This window comes from Scyliorhinus torazame, chromosome 2, assembly GCF_047496885.1.
Source record: "Scyliorhinus torazame isolate Kashiwa2021f chromosome 2, sScyTor2.1, whole genome shotgun sequence".
Taxonomy (NCBI): domain Eukaryota; kingdom Metazoa; phylum Chordata; class Chondrichthyes; order Carcharhiniformes; family Scyliorhinidae; genus Scyliorhinus; species Scyliorhinus torazame.
The window spans coordinates 268,700,959-268,721,122 of record NC_092708.1 but is presented as its reverse complement, the minus strand read 5'-3'; the positions used below and the strand labels follow the sequence as shown (position 1 = coordinate 268,721,122).

The 20,164-nt window shown below is 47.6% G+C and overlaps 1 protein-coding gene across 1 annotated transcript in view; it reads right to left on the bottom strand.

Moving 5' to 3' along the window:
- The window catches only part of heatr4 (HEAT repeat containing 4), a 264,817-nt gene that overhangs the window by 51,466 nt on the left and 193,187 nt on the right, over positions 1 to 20,164 (bottom strand). Inside the window, exon 10 of the mRNA XM_072487079.1 lies at positions 8,019 to 8,137. Coding sequence (XP_072343180.1) covers positions 8,019 to 8,137 — 119 coding nt within the window. The remainder of the gene's footprint in view (positions 1 to 8,018; positions 8,138 to 20,164) is intronic.

Below are 20,164 nucleotides of genomic sequence, written 5' to 3'. Positions count from 1 at the left end.
GTGTAGTGGCCGTCACTAAGAGGAAGATGCTGGGGAAGCGGAAAGGCCTGAAGGTGGATAAATCACCCCGACTGGATAGACTATACCCCAGGGTTCTAAAAGAGAAAGCTGAGGAGATTGTGGAGGCATTGCTGGTGATCTATCAGGAATCACTATCGGGTGTCTGTCAGGAGTCATGGAGGGTCCCAGAGGACTGGAAAATGGCTAATGTAACACCGCTGTTTAAGAAGGGAGGGAGGCATAAGATGGGAAATTATAGGCCGGTTAGCCGGACTTTGGTTGTTATGCAGCTAGAAAACCAATGTGTTCGATTCACAGGACCACCCAGGCAGGAACCCAGGTTGGGGGTGTCAAGGGTTTAAACTAACAAGAGGGGAGGAATGATCTACAAGAAATGTTAGCAGCTTGAATGTACATAAAACGGGGCAGGAGAGCATAAAACAGAACAAAGGAAGGAACAGAATTGATGGCAAGGAAATAATAGAATTACAGAACAGGGATGCAAAAAGACAAAGTGAATCCTATTAAAAACGAATTAAAATGTCTGTACAATGTTCATCATAAAACAGGGGAGTTGGAGACAGCATTGCTTTGCCCAATATCCCATTTTGAGACTCAGTGTGGTGGCGGGCAGTTCGGACCAGGATAGCGGAATCCCACACCAGATTCAGCACTTGGGACCTCAGTGATTATGCACAAAAGGGTTTCCCTCCAACTCTCCTGGCGGGCTGGCAGCTGATTCACCGGCCACACTCAGCTGATGGATTTGAAGTTATGAAATGTCTTGGAGGACTGGAGATGTCTCCTGGTGATCAGATTTAAAAGTTTTACTCCTCGTGGAACCTTTCAACTATGAGGGTATCAGGGACATGATTCCCCTACTCCATCATGGCACTCGTGTTTTCCCTCAACACCCGGCTGGGCTTCCTGCACTTCCTCATCGTCATCTTCCGAAGAAGGCTCCTCTTCCTCCAGTTCACCCTCTGGCAGGGCACCTCTCTACATCGCCAGATTGTGAAGGGCACAGCAAACTGTGATCATGCAGCATACCCTCTCCGGTGCATATTGCAGAGCAAGGCACCCGAGTGGCTCAAGCATCTGAATTGCATCTTCAGGAATCCTATCATCTGCTCTATGAGGTAGTGTGTGATGGTGTGAGCAGCATTGTACCTTTACTTGCCTAGAGTCTGAGGGTGGAATGCCACCGTTTAAGTGACTAGGCCTCATCTCCCAGCAACCATCCCTGCAGACTTAATGACTCCTCAAAGTTTTCAATAAAAATATTTTTTTTAAACTTTCACTACCAACAGTCGATTCAACACTTCCTCCTTAGCAATTTTGAACCCTTCTAAGAAGAGAATTTCCTCGACTGTCACCATGTCCTCGGGTAGCAGCTACCTCCCTGGTAAAGACAGTCACAAGGTATTCATTTGATACCTCAGCAATGCCCCAAGTGTAAATCCTCTTTTTGATCCATAATCGGCCCTACTCTACCTTTCACCCCATCCTTCTACTATTTACATTGGAACAGGAGGAGGCCAATCAGCCCCTGGGACCTGTTCCACAATTTAATGAGATTATGGCTGATCTGTGGCCTAATTTCATATACCTGCCTTTTTCCCATATCCCTTAATATATTTGCTTAACAAAATTCTACCTATCTTGGAATTAAAATTAACAACTGTTCTAGCTTCAACTGCTCGTTGTGGGAGAGAGCTCCAAACCTCTACCACCCTTTGAGTGAAGAAGTGTTTCCTAACATCTCTCCTGAACGGTCTAACCCTAATTTGCAGACTATGCCCCCTAGTTGTAGAATCAGAATCACAAAATAATACAGCGCAGAAGAGGTCCTTCAGGTCTAGAGCGGCACGGTACCACAGTGGTTAGCACTGTTGCTTCACAGCGCCAGGTTTGATTCACGGCTTGGATCACTGGCTGTGCGGAGTCTGCAGGTTCTCTCCATGTCTGCGTGGGTTTCCTCCGGGCGCTCCGGTTTCCTCCCACAAGTCCCGAAAGACGTGCTGTTAGGTAATTTGGACATTCTGAATTCTCCCTCAGAGTACCCGTACAGGTGCCGGAATGTGGCGACTAGGGGATTATCACAGTAACTTCATTGCAATGTTAATGTAAGCCTACTTGTTATACTAAAAAGATTATTATTATGGCGCATGAAAAACACCTGACCTGCCTTCCTAATCCCATTCGCCAGCACTTGGCCCATAGCCTTGAATGTTAAGTCGTGCCAAGTTCTCGTCCAAGTACTTTTTAAAGAATGCAAGGTAACCCACCTCTACCACCCTCCCAGGCAGTGCATTCCGGACCGTCACCACCCTCTGGGTAAAAAAGCTTTCCCTCAAATCCTCCCTAAACCTCCTGCCCCGACCTTGAACGTGTCGGCAGGGGGAGGGGATGCAGAATAGGGACGTAGCATAACACAGAAATGTAATCAAGTCAGAGGGAATACAGCGGTACTAAGTTTCCTCCCACAAGTCCTGAAAGACGTGTTGTTAGATAATTTGGACATTCTGAATTCTCCCGCTGTGGGCCCGAACAGGTGTGGCGACTGGGGGATTTTCACAGTCACTTCATTGCAGTGTTAATGTAAGCCTACTTGTGACAATAAAGGTTATTATTATTATAGTGGGCGATTTCAACTTTCCCAACATTAACTGGGGGGTAGTCATGGTATTAAGGGCTTAGATGGAGCAGAGTTCGTAAAATGTATACAAGAGAACTTTTTAGCTCAACATGTGCAGGGTCCAACACAGCATGGTGCAGAGCTGGACCTAATTCTGGGGAATGAAACCAGACAGGTGGTTGATGTGACGCATTTTAGTGATGGCAACCACAACATGGTGCAATTTAAGTTTGTTATGGGCAAGGAAATAGACAAATTGCAGACAAAGGTCTTGGATTGGGGGAGAGCAGACTTTAGTAAAATAAGGCAGGATCTGGCCAAGGTAGATGAGGGTATCGCGCCGATCTTTCTGTCCTGAAACACCACGGATCCTCTGTTGGCATCGGCATTTAGTCTCAGAAACGAATAATCCAGCCCCCTGTCTTTCCCTGTTAATATCTTAAATACTTGGATCAGATCACCCCTCAACCTTCTACATTCTAGTGAAAGCAGGCCTAATTGGTGTAATCTCTCCTCATAACGTAACCCCCGTAGTCCAGGTATTATTTTAGTAAATCTACATTACACTCCCTCAAAGGCCAAAATATCCTTCTAAGGATAAGATATGCTTAAAACCTCATCCAAATTTATACCGATGATTTAATCATAAGCATGTCCAGGATGCTTTCTCTCCTTGATTTACAAACAGAGTCATACAACAGTCTTCCATGAATGAATCCCTTCCCTAACTTATCAGTATCATGGCCCCAGTCAATTTAAGGCACTGGAGCTTTAGACTGAATCGCATGCTCACGTCTTTGGAGTGGGATTTGAACCCAGAATCTTTGGACTCATGAGGCATGAACATAAGCAACTGATTCATGGCTGACACCTTAGCAGCAACAGTCCTGACTTAGCAAAGTACTGAATTTAAACAGAAGGATATTGCTTCAACTCCATGCAGGTAGGGCAGTGGATGTTGTCTATATGGACTTCAGTAAGGCCTTTGACAAGGTCCCTCATGGTAGACTGGTACAAATGGTGAAGTCACATGGGATCAGGGGTGAGCTGGCAAGGTGGATACAGAACTGGCTAGGTCATAGAAGGCAGAGAGTAGCAATGGAAGGGTGCATTTCTAATTGGAGGGCTGTACCTAGTAGTGTTCCGCAGGGATCAGTGTTGGGACCTTTGCTGTTCGTAGTATATATAAATGATTTGGAGGAAAATGTAACTGGTCTGATTAGTAAGTTTGCAGATGACACAAAGGTTGGTGGAATTGCGGATAGCGATGAGGACTGTCAGAGGATACAGCAGGATTTAGATCGTTTGGAGACTTGGGCGGAGAGATGGCAGATGGAGTTTAATCCGGACAAATGTGAGGTAATGCATTTTGGAAGGTCTAATGCAGGTAGGGAATATACGGTGAATGGTAGAACCCTCAAGAGTATTGACAGTCAGAGAGGTCTAGGTGTACAGGTCCACAGGTCACTGAAAGGGGCAACACAGGTGGAGAAGATAGTCAAAAAGGCATATGGCATGCTTGCCTTCATTGGCCGGGGCATTGAGTATAAGAATTGGCAAGTCATGTTGCAGCTGTATAGAACCTTAGCTAGGCCACACTTGGAGTATAGTGTTCAATTCTGGTCGCCACGCTACCAGAAGGATGTGGAGGCTTTAGAGAGGGTGCAGAAGAGATTTACCAGGATGCTGCCTGGTATGGAGGGCATTAGCTAAGAGGAGCGGTTGAATAAACTTGGTTTGTTCTCACTGGAATGACGGAGGTTGAGGGGCGACCTGATAAGGTCTACAAAATTATGAGGGGCATAGACAGAGTGGATAGTCAGAGGCTTTCCCCAGGGTAGAGGGGTCAATTACTAGGGGGCATAGGTTTAAGGTGCGAGGGGCAAGGTTTAGAGTAGATGTATGAGGCAAGTTTTTTTACACAGAGGGTAGTAGGTGCCTGGAACTCGCTACCGGAGGAGGTGGTGGAAGCAGGGACGATAGTGACATTTAAGGGGCATCTTGACAAATACATGAATAGAATGGGAGTAGAGGGATACGGACCCAGGAAGTGTAGAAGATTGTAGTTTAGTCGGGCAGCATGGTCGGCACGGGCTTGGAGGGCCGAAGCGCCTGTTCCTGTACTGTACTTTTCTTTGTTCCTGCTCCAGATGCTTCGTTCAAGCTCTGTGTAATACTGAGTTGGAGGTGCTGTCAACCAGATGAGGCATTGAACCGAGGCTGCACCTGCCCTCCCGGGTGGATGTAAAAGATCCATAGCAGTATTTCAAAGAAAAGCAGGAGAATTCTCCCTAATATCCTGACCAATATTCATCCTTCAATTAACATCACTAAAAAACAGAGATCTTGTTCTGTGTAAGCTGCCTGCCGCAGTTACCATATTACAACAGGAACGTTACTTCACAAGAACGTAATTACTTGTGAAGCATTTCTGGATGTCCGTGGATCATGCAGGGCTGGATTCTCCCACGCCTGTCGCCATTAGTGGAGTTCCCAATGCATTTGAGAATACCGCGGGAAAAAAAGGGATCAGTACCCTCTGGTCCACTGCTGGTGGCAGGCATTAAAGTTCACGCCCCGCGCCAGCGGGAGGATGCAAATGGGTAATTTGAACCCATTTGCATCCTATTAACGGGCTGGATACCGGATTCTCCATGTCTCTGTGATGCTCCAGCCCTCTGGGCTTGGATTCACACAGGCCTAGATTGGTGCAAGGATTTGCCAGCGTGGCCCTGACACGGTGGACCCCAAGGGGACAAGCATTTAAGGTAGGTGCCCCCAAGGTCCATCAGAGGGCCATTCTCCCCCCACAATTGCCCACCCCACCTCAGCGCCCCTTCCCCCAAATCAGGCCCCTCCCATCTGTGACTCCCAGCAGACCATCCAACAAAGATCCCATATCAGAGACCCCCATAACACAGAATCCCCCCACAACAGGGAACACCCCCATAATAAGGAACCCGCCCCCAATATCAGGGAACCCCATGTAATGATATCACGGTTGTGTTGTAATTCAACGACTGACCACTAGGAGTCTCATTTAAATGCTTTTTTTTATAGTCAGAAGCTGCCAACCATATGATGGGAGTCTCTGGTGGAAGGGGATTTCTGGTGGGGGTCGGCTCAACCTCATGCATGCATGCTGTGGGGGGGGGGGGGGGGGCAAGAGGGTAGGTTAGTGGGATTTGTGATGGAATCCCTGGTGATGCCCGCCATGCATAAGTTTGCATGTTGCTTCTCGGCACCGCTCCTACAGCCAGCGCGAACCAGATGCGATTCAGCTCCGGCAGGAGAACATAGTTTCCCAGTTGGAGGATCCAGCCTGAAAAGTGTCATTTAAATTCAAGCAACACAAAACCTGACCTTCTTAGTGTGGTATCTGCCTTAGGAAGAGCTTGCAGCAGCCCCTCCCATAATGGATATGGCAGTGAGAATTAATTGTGACAGGTTTAGGGATTGAAATAGAGGAATGAATGGAGCGGCTAGCAATACCCCAGTGATCTCATTTTAAATGTGGCAGAGAGGATATCTGGTGTACCTTAAAGGGAACTGGGACTTGAATTCTGGTGCAATTTAAAAACAAATCTTACTGCCCCAAATATTCCCACTGACCAGCGGCAATTTAAAGAAGAATCCGAGCCACACCATCCAATTTGTGTATCAAAGGAGAGACATTTCCCGGGTTACACTATTGTATATATTGGGTAATGAGCCACTCCAAATTGTGCCCTGTGTGGAATCAATTAGTGCCACCAACCCAAACAGGTTGCAGACCCACACTTGTGATATACAGTACGAGAGACGCAGGCACTGAAGGAGACTCGAGACTTGTTCAAGGGTGGAGGAGAGGTGCAGGTCCAAGATCCAGAGCTGCCAACCTTTCCCAACAGAAATCAGTATTCCAGATACCAAAAATCAGTATTTTGGCAGTAAAATCCGGATTTCCATTTCAAAGGAAAAATGCTCACCGATCTGAAGTATAGCTTTACACCTTTATTGCAGAAATCTAAAACACAAATGGAAAATGCAAATCCAATGCTTCATACATGTACATCATCATGTGTGGGTGTTTTCAAATTAAGTTTCAAACATTCAGGAAATCTAAGAACGAAAAATGTGAACAAAACATTCGCCTTTTTACATGAATTTCAAAATTGTCCTGAACGCTTGATTAACTTATTGAATTCTTACAAGAAACCGTATATAGACAAAAGGAATCCAGTGCATTTCTTTCTTTCAAAAAATATTTTCATGAAGTAGCAAACAGATTTGATGTTCAAATTAAGGTTTCTGATGGTAAAGGTAAAAGAGCACAAAGAAAAGGATGGCCACAAAAAGTAGAAAGCAGAAGGTATGGTTAAATAGGTGCATGATGATTCGGGTTTACTTTTTCAGCATTTTTGTTTCATGTTCACAGCAAGAAGCGCAGTTTCCACAAGTAAAACAAGGATTTATTAACTGAATCCTGCTGAAACTTAATAATGTGCATATATTATCAGCTGCACTCCATCAGTATAGGAAGAGGGAAGCAGAGTTAAAATTTCAGATCAATGACCTTTCAACAATTCAGAAATGTTAACTCTGCTTCCCTCCCCATTGATATTGCCTGACCTGAGTATTTCCAGCACTTTCTTTTCTTTGAATACATAGTGCTCTACAAAGATCAATGATAGAGCTAGTGTTGAGTCTACTTACTGTAGTCCACACCCCCTCGATGTGATTTTTAAAATCCCAATAAAATCCAGGCACCTCGATGCCTCAGAGACCGCGCGAAGGTCAGGCTCACCTGACAGTGTCATGTTATCCTGACCTTCGCACGGTCTTGCATGAGACATCGAGGTGCGCATTGGTATCCTTGGCGACAGGGCCCCATGCATTCAATAAGCACCTCAATGCCTCATCAACATGCGCTGTTAATATGTGGGTTGGAGAGGGAGCGGGGCCTCTGCGTGGGGCCCTGTCGGCAAGGAAACCAAATAACTCGTTTCGGGAGACGGCATGCAAATCAGCTGTCTCTTTTTCCGTATTGCAATGAAAGTGTACTTCCAAATTCGAACGGATTTTCCGTATAAAATACGGAAAATCCGTGCTAGTTGGCAACTCTGAAGATCACAGCATTTTTGACACGCTATACACACAGGGGGCGTCATTCTCCGCCGGCGGGAGTCTCCGTTTTGCCGGCGCCCGGGGGTTTCCCGACGGCGTGGGGCTGCCCCACAATGGGAAACCCCATTGACCGGCCGGTGTTACGGAGACTCCTGCCGGCCGGTCGGAGCAGAAATGTGGCGGGGCGGGTAGGAGAATTTCGCCCAGGATATCTACCCATTCAAAAGGTTGAGGAATGCTTCCCTGCTACAAGCCCCTCCATTATCCATCTTACCTGAGAACATCATGGGCTTCCTTTCCCAGTCCTAAGGCTCCCAGTGAGTGTGTTGCTGCCTGGCGGACATTGCTGTTCCAGTCATTCCACATAAGGTACACGATCTTCTGAATCAGATCCTGAGGCATCAAAAACGTGATAAAGCATTTTATTCCATTGGACCTAATGCCCCCAAAGATCACGAGAATTTTTTCTAATTAAAGTGAAAGCAGATTTCGAATACTAGGAACCAGAAATCCAAACACACACCTGGAAGGACAGCAAAGTGGCTAAGGGACAAATCTCACTTAATGCAGTATAGTTAGTTTAGGGACATATAAACTGAAAAGGGAATATAAAATGAATGGAGAATAAACAGGAGCAGAGGTGGCGGGGAATATAAATTAAATGGGAAATATTACACAGAACATTCAGCACTGAAACAGGCCTTTTGGCCCATAGGTCTATGCCAGTGTTGATGCCCCTCATAAGCTTCCTCCTGTCCTACGTTAACATATTCTTCGAAGGCAACAAGGTGCCGCTCAGGTAATTGTCCTCTCCAAACCTCTAGGTCACGGATCCTGCCGACAATGTAATGGGAGAAAAATGTTCATCTGAACTTTGTATCCCACAGCTTCAATCAACAAAATAACATGAGAGCTCAAGTGCTCAAAGATCCCTGCCCCCTCCCCTCTATGAATTCCGGTGGTGGTATGTAGGGAGAAGACGTGCACGAGTTGATTTCCGTTAAGGTACTTTTTTTCTTTTAGCCCTTTTCACCCAGCTTCTGGGAGTATTTCTGTTCAAAAACCCACTTGTTAAGGGGTGTCATGTGAGAATCCCTTTAAGAAATGGATGTGTAAGCAATGTACCTTTAAGAAAACAGTGATGTCAGAGAGTGGGTGGAGCTCAGCTCAGTTCAGCTAACAGTCTGCCTTTCGTTTAAAAAGTGCCTGGCTGGTTTTGCTGAGAGCAGTTTAAAAGTGCCTGGCTGTTTTGCAGTTTGAAAAGAGCTTGGGGAGTGTCTGTGTTTTGCAGTGAGCTGGAGTTGCTGTGATGTCTGCCCTGAAAGACCATCTCTGGATCATTTGGGTGATTTAAACTCATAATTGGAAAGCCTTTAACATGATGTGATTTTGTTTAAAGGTGTTAAGTCTCTTGGCAGTTTGAAGGAACATTTTAAGGAATTATTTTACTGTTGCAATATTTTCTGAGTTATCTTTGAGGTAAGGGGTGTTAAGAGATCCAATGTTTATTTCAGATGTTAAGTTGAGTTCATGGAATAAACAGTGTTTTGTGTTTAAAACCCCACGTGTCCATACTTGTAATCCCACACCTCGGGTGCAAGCCGTGTGCTAGGAAAAACAACAAATCCATTGAAGGGAGAGGTTGGTTGAACTCCATGATACATTTTGGGGTTCTGAAAACGCTTCCCCCATAACAATTGGGGGTTCGAGGGGGGGATAAAAGTCTATCCATTGGATTGGCCTTTGTGAACTTAAATACAGTGAAGGATTGTTGCTTTTCCGGTGTGGTATTTTAGTTTAAGTGGGGAGAGTGTTGTGACCAATGGCTCTTTCAGAGGCTCAGAGGTTTTTGGGGGTGGAGAATGTCACACGTAGTACTTTACGGACAGAAACGAAAAGCAGACTATTAGATTTGGCAAGAACATTGCAGTTGCCCCAGGGAGGCAACATGCCATCCTGGAGTCTCTTTCACATCCACAGAAGCACCTATCTGTGCCTCTGACTCTAGAGTCCCCTATGACTATTGCTCTGCTGCGCTTTGACCCTCCCTGCTGAACATCAGAGCCAGCCTTGGTGCCACTGCTCTGGCTGCTGCTGTTTTCACCTGATAGGCTATCCCCCCTAACAGTATCCAAAGGGGTATACCTGTTCGAGAGGGGGACAACCACAGGGGATTCCTGCACTGACTGCCTGCCCCTTCTGGAGGTCACTCATTTCTCTACCAGCACCTTGGGTGTGACCACATTTATATAACTGCTATCTATGATGCTTTCCACCACCTGCATGCTCCTAAGTGCATCCAACTGCTGCTCCAACCGAACCATGCGGTCTGTGAGGAGCTCTAGTTGGGTGCACTTTCTGCAGGTGAAGCCATCCAGGATGCTGGAAACCTCCCGGACCTGCCACATCTCACAGTCAGAGCACTGCACCCCTCTAATTGAAATTGCGTCAATTAATTGCGTGCAATTCTGGTCGCCGCATTATAGGAAGGATGTGGAAGCATTGGAAAGGGTGCAGAGGAGATTTACCAGAATGTTGCCTGGTATGGAGGGAAGATCTTATGAGGAAAGGCTGAGGGACTTGAGGCTGTTTTCGTTCGAGAGAAGAAGGTTAAGAGGTGACTTAATTGAGGTATACAAGATGATCAGAGGATTGGATAGGGTGGACAGTGAGAGCGTTTTTTCTCGGATGGTGTTGTCTAGCACGAGGGGACATAACTTTAAATTGAGGGGAGATAGATATAGGACAGATGTCAGAGGTAGGTTCTTTACTCAGAGAGTAGTAAGGGCGTGGAATGCCCTGCCTGCAACAGTAGTGGACTCGCCAACACTAAAGGTATTCAAATGGTCATTGAATAGACATATGGATGATAAGGGAACAGTGTAGATGGGCTTTAGAGTGGTTTCACAGGTCGGCGCAACATCGAGGGCCGAAGGGCCTGTACTGCGCTGTAATGTTCTATTTTCTATTTTTCTATTTAACATGACCTGACAAAATGCGAAAAGATGAGGTAATTATGGCGATGGTTAAGCATTTAAAGTTGCCTGAGATAGAGTTTGACTCATTGGAAATGGCAAAAATTCAGTTGCAAATTAAACAAATGGAACATGAGAAAGAATTAAAGCAGCTTGCATACGAGAGTGAGAGAGAGAGAGAAAAAAGAAAGAGAAAGAGAGAGAGAGAAAGAGAGAGAGAGGAAAAAGAAAAGGAGAGAAAAGAAATGAGAAAAGAAAGAATAGCCCGAGCAGAACAAAAAGAAAAAGAAAGGGAGATACAGATCAGGGGAAAAAATAAAGAGAGGGAGTTTGAACTTCAGAAAATGGCCATGAAACATGACAATCAGTTAAAATTGGCAGACGTGAAGGGAAACGTACAGTTGGGTGATAATGATGAGGATAGTGAGAAGGAGCGTCATAGTCGAAGGCTTGGTGGGAATCTATTTCATTTCATTTGAGAAGGTAGCTAAACAAATGAAATGGCGGGACTTCCGGGTGCGGCGATGACCAGCTAAGTCGCACGTTTCGGCACCTCCCGCTATAACGGACATTTGGGCTCTTTACCGGAGCCCCAACGGCAATTTTCGAAGCCAATGTCGAACCCATTGTGAGGCGACATAGAAGGGAGTCCCCCCGGATGTGAATGGACAGAAGAGATAATAGTGGCCAGATTGCGGAGGATCCTCTGGAGCAGCGGCAAAGAAGGGAAGTGAGAAGCAAGATGGCGGCGGAGGGAGGCCAGTTGGTATGGGGCCTGGAACAGCAGGAGTTCCTCCGGCGATGTGTGGAGGAGCTCAAAAAGGAGGTGCTGGCGCCGATGCTGCAGGCGATTGAGGGGTTAAAGGAGGCGCAGAAGACCCAAGAGATGGAGCTCCGTGGAGTGAAGGCAAAAGTTGCCGAAAATGAAGACGAGATACAGGGCTTGGTGGTGAAGACGGAGACGCACGAGGAACTGCATAAGAGGTGTATGGAGAGACTGGAAGCCCTGGAAAATAGCTCGAGGAGGAAGAACTTAAGAATCTTGGGTCTTTCCGAAGGGGCAGAGGGAGCGGACGTTGAGGCGTATGTGAGCACGATGCTCCATACCTTAATGGGAACTGAGGCCCCGACGGGCCCCCTGGAAGTGGAGGGAGCGTATCGAGTCCTCGTGAGAAGACCAAAGGCAGAAGAAATACCTCGAGCAATAGTGGTGAGGTTCCACCGCTACAAGGACAGGGAGATGGTCCTGAGATGGGCGAAAAAGACACGGAGCAGCAGGTGGGAGAACGCGGTGATCCGCGTGTATCAGGATTGGAGTGCGGAGGTGGCGAGAAGGAGGGTGAGTTTCAATCGGGCCAAGGCGGTGCTCCACAAGAGGAAAGTGAAGTTCGGAATGTTGCAGCCGGCAAGACTATGGGTTACACACCAGGATAAACACCACTACTTCGAGACGGCAGAAGAGGCGTGGACATTTATTGAAGAAGAGAAGTTGGACTAGATTGGAGAAAGAGTGTTTGAAATGAAGTAGTGAGGTGGTGGCAAGGGACTGTGAATTAGATGGGGGAAAATTTTCTCTCCCCTCGAAGGGGGGGGACACAAAGAAATGTGGGCGCCGGTGGGGAAGGGGAGGGGGAAGGAGAGAGGGAGCTGCGCCATCAGGGGCGGGGCCGAGAGGGAAGCGGGGGCTTTGTCCCCGCGCTATGGAAATTGTGGCGGGAAAAGGGGGCGCAGGAAGGAGGGGGCGGATAAACAGGGGAAGCCAAGGTCAGCCAGAGTTTGCTGACTTCCGGAAGCAATATGGGGGGAGCAACTAAGCTAGAGAGGGATCTAGCGCGGGGGGGGGGGGGGGTTAACTGGGTTGCTGCTGCTAAGGGGAAGGGGAAGGGGGAGCTGTTACGGGATGGGATGGTCGGGACGGGAGGGCGCCGTCGGGGGGATAAGCGGGTGCGTGGGAACCGGGTGAGGAGCTGGTCTAAAAAGGGGGATGGCTAGTCGCCAGGGGGGGAAGGGGGGGGGGGGTGTAAAGAGCCCCCCAACCCGGTTGATGACGTGGAACGTGAGAGGGTTGAATGGGCCGATTAAGAGGGCAAGGGTACTTGCGCACCTAAAGAAGCTAAAGGCAGACGTGGTCATGCTTCAGGAGACGCACCTGAAACTGGCGGATCAGGTCAGATTAAGGAAAGGATGGGTGGGACAGGTATTCCACTCGGGCTTGGATGCAAAAAATCGAGGGGTGGCAATATTGGTGGGGAAACGGGTATTGTTTGAGGCGAAGAACATAGTGGCGGACAGTGGGGGTAGATACGTGATGGTGAGTGGCAGACTGCAAGGTGAGGCGGTGGTGCTGGTGAATGTATATGCCCCGAACTGGAATGACGCGAACTTTATGAAGCGTATGTTGGGGCACATCCCGGACCTGGAGATGGGAAAGTTGGTAATGGGGGGGGGGACACGGTGCTGGACCCAGGGCTGGACCGGTCCAGATCTAGGACCGGGAAGAGGCCGGCAGCGGCCAAGGTGCTTAAGGGCTTTATGGAGCAGATGGGAGGAGTGGATCCCTGGAGATTTACTAGGCCAAGGAGTAAAGAGTTTTCCTTCTTCTCCCATGTCCACAAAGTGTACTCCCGGATAGACTTCTTTGTCCTGGGAAGGACGCTGATCCCGAAGGTGACAGGAACGGAGTATTCGGCTATAGCCATTTCAGATCATGCCCCACATTGGGTAGATCTGGAAGTAGGAGAGGAAAAGGAACAGCGCCCACTCTGGAGATTAGATATGGGACTGTTGGCAGACGAGGGGGTATGTGTAAGGGTGAGGGGATGTATTGAAAGGTACCTAGAGATTAATGATGACGGAGAGGTTCAGGTGGGAGTGGTCTGGGAGGCGCTGAATGCGGTGGTTAGAGGGGAGCTGATCTCCATAAGGGCCCATAAGGGGAAACAAGAGGGTAAAGAAAGGGAGAGATTGTTGAGGGAGATTTTGAGGGTGGATAGGCAATATGCGGAGGCTCCAGATGAAGGGCTATACAGGGAAAGACGGAGATTGCACACGGACTTTGACTTGTTGACCACGGGTAAGGCGGAGGCACAATGGAGGAAGGCACAGGGAGTGCAGTATCAATATGGAGAGAAGGCGAGCTGGCTGCTGGCCCAACAACTTAGGAAGAGGGGGGCGGCGAGAGAGATCGGAGGGGTTAGAGACGAGGAGGGAAAGATGGAACGGGGAGCGGAGAGGGTGAACGGGGTGTTTAAGGTATTTTACGAGAGGCTATATAAGGCTCAATCCCTGGAAGGGAAAGAGGGAATGATGCGTTTCCTAGACCAGCTGGAGTTCCCGAAGGTTGAGGAACAGGAGATGACAGGACTGGGAGCGCAGATTGAGGTGGAGGAGGTGGTAAAAGGAATTGGGAACATGCAGGCAGGGAAGGCCCCGGGACCGGATGGGTTCCCGGTGGAGTTCTATAGGAAATACGTGGACCTGCTGGCCCCACTTCTGACGAGAACCTTCAATGAGGCTAGGGAAAGGGGGACACTACCCCCGACGATGTCGGAGGCGACGATATCGCTGATCCTGAAAAGAGACAAAGACCCGCTGCAGTGTGGGTCATACAGGCCTATTTCACTCTTCAACGTAGATGCCAAGCTTTAGGCCAAGGTGATGGCGACGAGGATAGAGGACTGTGTCCCTGGGGTGGTGCACGATGATCAAACGGGGTTTGTTAAAGGGAGGCAATTGAATGCTAATATACGGAGACTGCTGGGGGTGATGATGATGCCCCCACCGGAGGGGGAGGCGGAGATAGTGGTGGCGATGGATGCAGAGAAAGCATTTGATAGAGTGGAGTGGGACTACCTGTGGGAAGTACTGAGGAGATTTGGATTTGGAGAGGTGTTTATTAGATGGGTTCAGCTCCTGTACAGGGCCCCGGTGGCAAATGTGATTACAAATAGGCAACGATCTGACCACTTCCGACTATATAGGGGTACAAGACAGGGATGTCCCCTGTCCCCGTTACTGTTTGCGTTGGCAATTGAGCCATTGGCCATAGCGCTGAGAGGCTCTAGGAAGTGGAGGGGGGTACTTAGAGGAGGAGAAGAGCATCGGGTGTCATTATACGCGGATGATTTGTTGTTGTATGTCGCCGACCCAGTGGAGGGGATGCCTGAGATAATGCAGACACTCAGGGAGTTTGGAGAATTTTCAGGATATAAATTGAATACGGGGAAGAGTGAACTGTTTGTGATGCACCCCGGGGAACAGGGCAGGGGAATAGACGATTTACCGTTGAGGAGGGTAACAAGGGATTTCCGGTATTTAGGGATCCAGGTGGCCAGGAACTGGGGAACCTTGCATAAACTTAACTTGGCACGACTGGTAGAGCAGATGGAAGAGGACTTTAGGAGGTGGGACATGGTGCCCCTGTCATTGGTGGGCAGGGTGCAGGCGGTTAAAATGGTGGTCCTTCCGAGGTTTCTTTTTGTGTTCCAGTGCCTCCCTGTACTGATTACAAAGGCCTTTTTTAAGAAGGTGGACATGAGTATTATGAGCTTTGTGTGGGCTGGAGGGACCCCAAGAATAAAGAGGGGGGGGACCGGCACTGCCGAGTCTAAGTGATTATTATTGGGCCGCCAACGTGTCAATGATATGTAAGTGGATGAGGGAAGGGGAAGGAGCGGCGTGGAAAAGACTGGAGATGGCATCCTGTAGGGGAACTAGCCTAAAAGCACTGGCGACGGCGCCGTTGCCGTTCTCCCCGAAAAAATACACCACAAACCCAATGGTGGTGGCAACTCTGAAAATTTGGGGGCAGTGGAGACGACATAAGGGAGTGACGGGCGCCTCAGTGTGGTCCCCGATAAGGAACAACCATAGGTTCGTCCCGGGAAGGATAGATGGGGGATTTAAATCTTGGCAGCGAGCAGGAATTGCGAAATTGAAGGACTTGTTCTTAGACGGGACGTTCGCGAGTCTGGGAGCACTGACAGAAAAATATGGGTTGCCACCTGGGAATGCATTTCGTTATATGCAAGTGAGGGCATTTGTGAGGCAACAGGTGAGGGAATTTCCGCAGCTCCCGGCGCAAGAGATCCAGGACAGAGTGATTTCGGGGGCATGGGTGGGTGATGGCAGGGTGTCAGATATATGTAGGGAAATGAGAGACGGGGGGGGAGACGATGGTAGAGGAGCTGAAGGGAAAATGGGAGGAGGAGCTGGGGGAAGAGATTGAGGAGGGGCTGTGGGCAGATGCCCTAAGTAGGGTAAACTCTTCGTCCTCGTGTGCCAGGCTCAGCCTGATACAATTCAAGGTTCTACACAGGGCGCATATGACTGGAACAAGGCTGAGTAGATTTTTTGGAGTGGAGGATAGGTGCGGGAGGTGCGCGGGAAGCCCGGCGAACCACACCCACATGTTTTGGTCATGTCCGGTATTGCATGGGTTCTGGGTGGGTGTGGCAAAAGTGATTTCAAAGGTGGTGGGGGTCCGGGTCGAACCAGGCTGGGGGTTGGCTATATTTGGGGTTGCAGATGAGCCGGGAGTGCAGGAGGCGAGAGAGGCCGATGTTTTGGCCTTTGCGTCCCTAGTAGCCCGGCGAAGGATTCTACCTATGTGGAAAGAAGCTAAACCCCCGGGCTTGGAAGCCTGGATAAACGACATGGCAGGGTTCATAAAACTGGAGGGGATAAAGTACGCACTAAGAGGTTCGGCTCAAGGGTTCACCAGGCGGTGGCAACCGTTCCTCGACTATCTCGCAGAGCGATAAGGGTAAATAGGAAAGGTAGCAGCAGCAACCCGGGGGGGGGGGAGGACTCATTTGGGTCCTCAGGGGTTTTATGTGTGTGTTTATATATTAGTTATTTATATTAGATTTTACGAAGTTATTATTTTAGTTACTATTTTTGTTGTTTCTTATTTTGTTGTTGGCAGTTGCCGTTAGTTAGTATATTATTTATTTAAAAAACGATCAATGTATATATTATTACAAAGTTGTAAAATGGGAAATTTTTGTTTTTGTTTGATCGAAAAACTTTAATAAAATATATTTATAAAAAATTTAAAAAATGAAATGGCCACAGGACATGTGGGTGTTACTGATTCAAACAAAGCTGGTAGATAGAGCTAGTGAAATGTTTGCATCACTACCGGAGGAGGTATCGGGAACGTATGAGGAGGTGAAGAAATCCATCTTAAGTGCATATGAGCTAGTGCCTGAAGCTCACAGACAAAGGTGTAGAAATTTAAGGAAAGAATTTGGTCAAACATACATGGAGTTTGAATTGCTCAGAGTAATTTTGATAGGTGGATAAGAGCTTTGAAAATAGACCAAATGTTTGAAGCTCTCAGAGAAATTATACTTTTGGAGGAGTTTAAAAATTCAATTCCTGATGTAGTGAGAACTCATGTGGAAGAACAGAGGGTTAAAACTGCGAGATTAGCAGCGGAAATGGCAGATGATTATGAATTAGTTCATAAATCAAAGATTGGTTTCCGACATCAGTTTCAGCCGGTGAGGGATAGAAACTGGGACATGAGAAATACTCAAGTGGTAAAGGTAAAGGTGATCTGATGGGAAACAATAAAGAGAGTGTACCTCAGATTAAAAAAGAAATCTAGGAGGGTGGAAAAGAAATGAAAAGTTTCAAATGTTTTCACTGTAATAAACTAGGCCATGTAAAGTCACAGTGTTGGTGGTTGAAGAAAAGCACTGGGAAGGCTGATGTGGTAAAACAGGATAAGACAGTGGGGTTTGTTAGAGTGGTAAAGGAAAGCCCAAGGGAAGCGAAGGAGGTGCAAACAATTGTACAGCCTGTTCAAGAAGTAATTGTTAAGAAGGTGCCAGATATCTTTAAAGAATTTACTTGTGTGGGTAAAGTTTACTCATGTGTATCAGGAGGAGCAGGTAAAGAAGTCACAATTTTAAGAGATACAGGGGCTAGTCAATCTTAAATGGTAAGAGATGAGGAATTATGTAGTTTGGGAAGAATGTTGCCAGAAAAGGAATTATGAGGAATTCAGGGTGAGAGGAGTAGCGTTCCATTACATAAGGTCAGGTTGGAAAGTCCAGTGAAGAGTGGTGAAGTGGTAGTAGGAGTAATAGATAAACTGTATTCCTGACAGTTTATCTTGGGTAATGATATAGCTGGATCGCAGGTGGGAGTGATGCTGGTGGTTGATAAGCCAGAGGAAAATCAGTCAACTGAAGTGTTGAAGGACGAATATCCTGGGATTTTTCCGGATTGTGTAGTAACAAGGTCGCAAAGTCACAGGTTAAGACAAGAGGAGAAATCAAAGAGTGAAGATGAAGTTGAAGTGCAATTATCAGAAACGATTTTTGATCAGATGGTTGAAAAAGAACAAGAACAGGTGGAGGATGAGGCGGATATTTTTTGTTCAGGAAAATTGGCGGAGTTACAACAGAAAGATGTAGAAATAAAACGGATATATCAGAAAGCATATATGGAAGAGGAATCTGAGAGTATACCAGAGTGTTATTACCGTAAAAATGAGGTCTTGATGAGAAAATGGAGACCTGTACATATGCAGGCGGATGAAAAGTAGGCAGATGTTCATCAAGGGGGTGATAGAGAAGAGTTACAGGGAGGTAACCACACCCAAGGTACAGGACAAGAGTAGCTGGGTTACAGTCAGGGGAAAGAAAACGAACGGGCAGACAGTGCAGGGATCCCTCGTGGCCGTTCCCCTTCAAAACAAGTATACCATTTTGGATGCTGTTGGGGGGGGGGATGACCTACCGGGGGAAGGCCCTAGCGGCCAGGTCTCTGGCACTGAGTCTGGCTCTGTGCTCAGAAGGGAAGGGGGAGAATAGAAAAGCAATAGTTGTAGGAGATTCAATGGTTAGGGGAATAGATAGGAGATTCTGTGGTCGCGAGCGAGACTCCCGGAAGGTATGTTGCCTCCCGGGTGCCAGGGCCAGGGATGTCTCGGATCGTATCTTCAGGATCCTTAAGGGGGAGGGGGAGCAGCCAGAGGTCGTGGTGCACATTGGTACCAGCGATGTAGGTAGGAAAAGGGGTGTGGAGATAATAAACGAGTTTAGGGGTTAGGCTGGAAGTTAAAAGTCAAGACAGACAGAGTTGTCATCTCTGGTTTGTTGCCGGTGCCACGTGATAGCGAGGCTAGGAATAGGGAGAGAGTGCAGCTGAACACGTGGCTGCAGGAATGGTGTAGGAGGGAGGGCTTCAGGTATTTGGATAATTGGAGTACATTCTGGGGAAGGTGGGACCTGTACAAGCAGGACGGGTTGCATCTGAACCAGAGGGGCACCAATATCCTGGGAGGGAGGTTTTCTAGTACTCTTCGGGAGGGTTTAAACTAATTTGGCAGGGGAATGGGAACCGGATTTGTAGTCCAGCAACTAAGGTAGCCGATATTCAGGACGCCAAAGCGTGTAATGAGGCAGTGGGGAAGGGAACACTGACAAAGGAGAGTACTTGCCGGCACGGAGATGGGTTGAAGTGTGTATACTTCAACGCAAGCAGCATCAGGAATAAGGTGGGTGAACTTAAGGCATGGATCGGTACTTGGGACTACGATGTGGTGGCCATCACGGAAACTTGGATAGAAGAGGGCAGAAATGGTTGTTGGAGGTCCCTGGTTATAGATGTTTCAATAAGATTAGGGAGGGTGGTAAAAGAGGTGGGGGGGGGGTGGCATTGTTAATTAGAGGTAGTATAACAGCTGCAGAAAGGCAGTTCGAGAAGTATCAGCCTACTGAGATAGTATGGGTTGAAATCAGAAATAGGAAAGGAGCAGTCGCCTTGTTAGGAGTTTTCTATAGGCCCCCCAATAGTAGCAGAGATGTGGAGGAACAGATTGGGAAACAGATTTTGGAAAGGTGCAGAAGTCACAGGGTAGTAGTCATGGGTGACTTTAACTTCCCAAAAATTGAGTGGAAACTCTTTAGATCAAATAGTTTGGATGGGGTGGTGTTTGTGCAGTGTGTCCAGGAAGCTTTTCTAACACCGTATGTAGATTGTCCGACCAGAGGAGGGGCAACATTGGATTTAGTACTTGGTAATGAACCAGGGCAAGTGATAGATTTGTTAGTGGGGGAGCATTTTGGAGATAGTGACCACAGTTCTGTGACTTTCACTTTAGTAATGGAGAGGGATAGGTGCGTGCAACAGGGCAAGGTTTACAATTGGGAGAAGGGTAAATACGATGTTGTCAGACAAGAATTGAAGTGCATAAGTTGGGAACATAGGCTGTCAGGGAAAGACACAAGTGAAATGTGGAACTTGTTCAAGGAACAGGTACTACGTGTCCTTGATATGTATGTCCCTGTCAAGCAGGGAAGAGATGGTCGAGTGAGGGAACCATGGTTGACAAGAGAGGTTGAATGTCTTGTTAAGAGGAAAAAGGAGACTTATGTAAGGCTGAGGAAACAAGGTTCAGACAGGGCGTTGGAGGGATACAAGATAGCCA